This window comes from Vitis riparia, chromosome 5 (genome assembly GCF_004353265.1).
Source record: "Vitis riparia cultivar Riparia Gloire de Montpellier isolate 1030 chromosome 5, EGFV_Vit.rip_1.0, whole genome shotgun sequence".
Classification (NCBI taxonomy): Eukaryota; Viridiplantae; Streptophyta; class Magnoliopsida; order Vitales; family Vitaceae; genus Vitis; species Vitis riparia.
The window spans coordinates 2,923,530-2,929,529 of NC_048435.1; the positions used below are offsets into that span (position 1 = coordinate 2,923,530).

General features: G+C 27.4%; 1 protein-coding gene across 1 annotated transcript in view; it reads right to left on the bottom strand.

Annotated features, from left to right (window-relative positions):
• Positions 1-3,848: 3,848 nt before the first annotated feature.
• LOC117914466 (transcription termination factor MTEF1, chloroplastic-like) overlaps positions 3,849-6,000 on the bottom strand; it is a 2,901-nt gene continuing 749 nt past the window's right edge. The window contains exon 2 of the mRNA XM_034829815.1: positions 3,849-3,864. Within this exon, the coding sequence (XP_034685706.1) occupies positions 3,849-3,864 (16 nt within the window). The remainder of the gene's footprint in view (positions 3,865-6,000) is intronic.

The window sequence follows — 6,000 nt, forward strand, 5'->3', positions numbered from 1 at the left end:
TAGTGTTTCCTTGGATGGAAGGTTAGCTCTGAAAATATGGCATTTGAAGAGTAAGAAGGGTCAGTCAAGGCCCCATCTTAAAAGAAGTGAGAGCCAGTTGGATTGGAGGAGTGGAGTTTGATAAAGGACATGGGTGGTGGGGAGTGAGAGGGAGTTACTTAAAATGGATTAGTTTTGTTGTCAAAAAAAAAACAAAAAAGTAAAAATAAAAATTGAAAGAACTATGAGTTGAGGGGAGTGGTGGGTGGGGGCCCTCATCACTCTTTTTTTTTTGGGGGGGTGAGGTTAAGAAGTGTAGAGATGGTGAGATATAGAATTTTGCACATTCCCCAAACACAAAATGCACACACTTTTGTCTTGGTGTTTAAAGGTCGCCCGGAATTTGGGGAAAAAGACGGTGTCTTTCTTAGGACTTTGGACTTTGACGGGAACGAGCGTGAGTGAGAGAGAATGACCGAAAGAGAGAGAGAGACAGAGATGGGCTGTAAGAGAAGGTTAGAGAGCTTACAAGCTTAGGAATTAGGATTGAGTCTGGCTTTTTCAGTCAACACTCAACACGCTCGTGTCCCTCTCCGCTCTTCAATCATATAGCCCACCCTCTTTTAAATTTCCCTATTTTTAGACCCTTTTATTTATTTATTCATTCATTTATGTGAATCACCCTCCTTTCCCCTATGCTTTCAGCCCTTCACTTTTCCTCTCCCTCTTTTCAGAATCTTTTTATTTCTTAAACCATTTCGTGTCAAATTTAACCACACTTTCCGTAAAATACGACCAATAATTAAAAGCAGTGTAAATTTTTATTTATTTTTTAATTAATTCTATAATAATATTTGATTTCTTTATAGCTTAATTTTATTTATTTTCAACTTAAATTTAATAAGACTATTAAAAATCTAGTAAGATAATCAGGACAAAAAAAATTATAAAAAATTTGGCTAATTATTGAATGTCAAAAATCATATAAAATATGAGAAAAATGATTTAAAAAAACGTTTATTTATTAAATATATGGTTAAATTTGATTTTCAAAAAACATTAAAAAAATATTAAATAAAATTAATTTCTTATATTTGATTTTACTAACAAGAATATTTAAAATGTCATATGTAATTAAAATTAAGTAAAAGCTTCTTTTTTTTTTCCTAAAATTTTCCATAACCAAACATGGTAAGAGTTGGAAAATCTAAAATTCAATTCACTATTTTTGTCAAAACTGTAGATCTAATATATAGCCACAAAATAATCCTAAAGTCTCACCTACAGCCATAGCCCTACCACAGAAAATCTTTTATTCTTTTATTTTAATTTATTTTTTTTCAAAAAAATAAATTCCTCTCATTCCAAATAAAATCTTTAGAGATATTCATAGGACCCATAGGGCTGAGCAGGAGCCGGCACGAACCGGATTCCACGCCCACCTCATTCTTCTAATCCAAGTCAACCAATCAACTCCAGCCACGTGATCTAAAAAAACCCCACCCACCCAACCTGCTCAGACCACAGATGTCACACTTGGTAACTGTTGCCACGTTATCCACTCCTCTTCCCTGGGCCCACTTCTCAAACGTGTCTATCATCTGTACCTTACACGTTATTTGGAGATGCTGAGATGGCAGACGACGTGATCTTCGTATATTATAATATTGGGGGACTGTACTAGGCACGTGTCGAATATTGGACGTAAATCGCGGAGCACCGTATTATGATACGAGGTTAGATGTACGATAGAGATTCATTGGGAATGTGTTAGGAGGGCGTAGGTGGGGGAGGGGGAACAGTGAAAGCGAATCTAGAATAAAGGGTGGTCAAAGATTCATTAAGGACCGGTTGATTGAGATTGGACGGCTGAGAGTGAACCTGACACGTCCTTTTTTCCATGTTCCCTGCACTACCCACGAGATTTGCTCCCTCCCCACGTACAACACTCTACTGTACATTGTACAAGCTGAAGCCGCGTCCATGCACGTGTTTGGTACGAAGGAAAATGAAAGAAAATTTTGTATCTCTACCCTTATCGGTTTTACATGAAAATTATAAATCATAGGAAAATGGAAAATATAAACTCTCAAAAACTGATGGTCATCCTAAGCGTTTTCTCAAATTCGAAATGTTTTTGTAATTCATTTTGTAGGAAGATGTAAACATACCCTAAAAGAAAAATATTTGATATTGTTAATTTGATTACATATATAATCATATCAATATGCAAGAATTTTAATATTTTATCAATCAAATTTAAGAATAAGAATGAAATTAAAGGAGGTCTAAAAGAGAGTACAAAAAAATATGTTAAAGAGCTAAATTACTACTTAAAGGTTAACAACTTTATTCTAAATATGACTTAATTCATTCTACATTTTAGATTTTATACTAACCTCTAAATACTTAAGATCATTATCAATTATGACTTAGAACTATTAAGGTAAATATGATTTGAGCATACTTTGTTGAATAATGATAACAACATAGCCTATATTTGTTTTACATGGGTGTATAAAGTGATTAGACCAGACAAAAAAAAAATTGGGACTTTATGAGGAGTGTATTTCACTATATATTGGTTTTACATGGGTGTATAAAGTGGTGTATAATGCCAAATTTTGTTGATTATAAAAAAAAATTATAAACTTTTTAAAATGATATATTTTTCCATATATAGTGAAAATTTAGGATTGTTAAATCAATATATAAGGTACACTTAGTTTTATAATCTATAGAATTTGGCCATGAAAGCTCCTAAATAAAAGAGTTAAGCTATAATCAAGATTGAAATTCACTAAATTGGATGGAAGAAAGAGATATAAAGGAAGTCAAATCAATTCTGCGATTATTAAAACATTTTTAGGACAACAACATTTGGATTCCAATTTTGATTTCTAAAATGATTTTGATAGGTTAAATCTAAATTTTGTTTTCCTATGGCAACTAAATTTCGCATTTCACTTTCAAATTTTGATTTTGACATGTGAATTAAGCTCCATGTTGATTTTTACATTATTTGAAAAGTGAAATTTTGATCTCTCCAAGGCCCATATTGATTTTGTAAATAAAATCACTTCATCTACACAAAACTCAAATCAATTTTATATTATAAGTATTGAAACTAAAGCAAAATTTCACTTTAAATCTTCTACACGTCACCATCATTTTTCCTTAAAGCCAAATGAAATTCCTTTAGCCTTTCAAATCATTTTTTGATGTGATTCTCTTTTGAACTCTTACTCACGTCGATGTAATCTTGCCTTGATTTTTATCACTTGTAACTTTTATATTATTTGTTAGGGTAATAGCATAGGGATTTTCACATGTTTCTTGGTTTTTTTAATTAGGAGTGGGAGACTTTTAGAGAATTCTAGATTCCGACTTTTTGATCTTATTAAAACTCAAATTTATTTGAATTTGAATTTACTTGTACTTTTCCCTCCATTTTTTTTCTTATTCCTTTTATTTTCTTGTGATCAGACACGACATCTAAGAAAAAAAAATCTCCACCATGATTGGTTAACCCAAGGAATGAGCAAGCAAAATGGATGATTGATTTAAGAAATTATAAAATAGTTGTAAATTTTCATCCAAAATTTTGTTTTGAGGTCTAGATCTAATGATTAAATTCTTTTTGTAGTTTGTCTCAATTAAGAAGCAATCGATATTTAACTTATTTATGATAATGTTTGGTTTTCCCTTAATCATTGGATAACCCATTTAGATCAATTAGGCACGAATGAAATGAATCTAGTGTTTAATTGTTGAAACAACAAAGGATTAAGGTTAATTCTATAAATTTTTTACATCTAAACTCAGTTGCAAAATTAGGTTTTAGATTTAAATCAATCTTTAGATGTGACTTACTCATCGATAGACCTTTGATCATCAAAGTAAGAAAAATCTTTAGATCTTAGAATTAGTAAATAGTCAATTATTTCATTATAACAACTATGATGGTCCTAAGGCCAATAACCCGACTCACCATGCAACATAGCATTCATTTTTCTTACCAAGGTTATTGTAAACAATTGTAACTTCACTTTTATTTTAAATTTAAACAAAGACAAGGAAATAAAATAATTAAATCAATGAATTTGAGAAAATGAATAAATAATCATTTTATTTTATCATGTATTCTATATTATTATTGATCAAACATGAGATAAAATAAGAGATGAACTAATACATTTTATTTTACTGTTAACCAAATATTGAAAAAATCTTATTTTACCATTAATTCTATTTGATGTTATATCTAAGAAATTAAACGTGACATAACAAACTTATAAAATAACAAAAAAAAAATGTAAGTAATATATCAATAGTTATTGCAAAATGACCATAAGTGATAACATGGCCTAAATATAAGTGTTGCTATATATTTATATCGAAAAAAAATAGATTAGAAGTTATTTATTTATATATATATATATTACTATAATTAACTTTTAAAATATTTTATTTTATTCAAATTTGTTTAATAGTTTGTTTTTTATTTAAGGCATATTCCAATCAAGATACCCTAATTCTAAAATGTAAAGAGGCTTGTCTTAAACTCCACTGTTTTAATTTGCTTCAATTTTCATGACAATAACCAAATGATTTTGGCATGCCACACACATTAATCATGATCACTTTCTCAATTCAACAAAATGTCGGCCACTTCCACGTGAACACAACCTTTTTATATCAAAACTCCAACCATGCTTTCCATGGTCACGTATTATTTCATTTCTAAAGTTTATATTAAATAGTTTTTTAATTTTAAATTAAGTTTTTAATTTCAAAATAGCTAAACATTTGTATTTTAAATTGACATTTTAAAATGAGATATAGGAGAAAACTAAATTCAAAAACTATTTTTATTTTTAATATTATTATAGTTATTATAACATATAAATCTTTATTTTCAAACCCTGTATCATAATATTTGACACATTTTTTAAATTTTACATTTAAATTGTTTCTTGATACAAAATTACTTAAACACAAATAGTCAAAATTTAATTAATAGTTTTAAAAAACTAATGTTTTTTATTCAAAAATCTTTATAATTATTTAAGAATATAATAATATTGATGATCGTAGAGTTGCTCTTCATCCCAATGAAATATTTGTATCTCTTATTCTCTCCGTAAAAATTTCTTTTATGCATATGTTCTTTCACCTTTTTAATTAGATTGAGAGATTATGAAAACATATTCTTAATTTTCTTCGTCGAATTTAATTTTGATTTTACCTAATCAGATATCTCTTATTTATAAAAGAAATTTGTGTACCGCTTCTCATAATATTTCATTTATGACCTAAAATTAAATGTTATTATATTTATAAAATTTAAAATTCATAAAATTTGTGTACCACTTCTCAAATTATTTCCTTTATGACCTAAAATTAAATATTATTATATTTATAAAATTTACAATTCATAATCTTTATTTACAAGTCATTTTTAATATATATATATATATATATATATCATGATTTGATAAACATGAAAATAAATTTAATGTGTAAATATATATAAATTACTACTTTTAAAATAAATAAAAAATACAAAATCTTTTACCAATATTACTACAAATTTTCCATCAGTTTTTTTTATATATCGGATAGATATGGATAATTATATTCTAATTTAGTAGGAATTAAATAGCTAAAAACGGTACAAGGGAAAAGAAATGATAAATTCTAGTGTTAAACCTAACATAAATTTCAAATTCTTTCAGACTTAAATCATTTCAAAATCTTACTAACCACTTAAAACAAAATATGATAAATGTATTCAAATTTTTTGTTTTTTGTTTTTTGTTTTTATCATTTTTCATTAAATTTTAACTTTTTTCAATAAAAACATTTTATTATTAATTACTTCACATGGTAAAACTAAAATTTTGATAAAATTAAAAAGAAAATATATTTTAATTAATTTGTGAAATTTGTATTAAATTACTTTCAAGTTGAAATTGAATTTTCTTTAAATACATTTTTTATTATTAATTCTTTAACAAA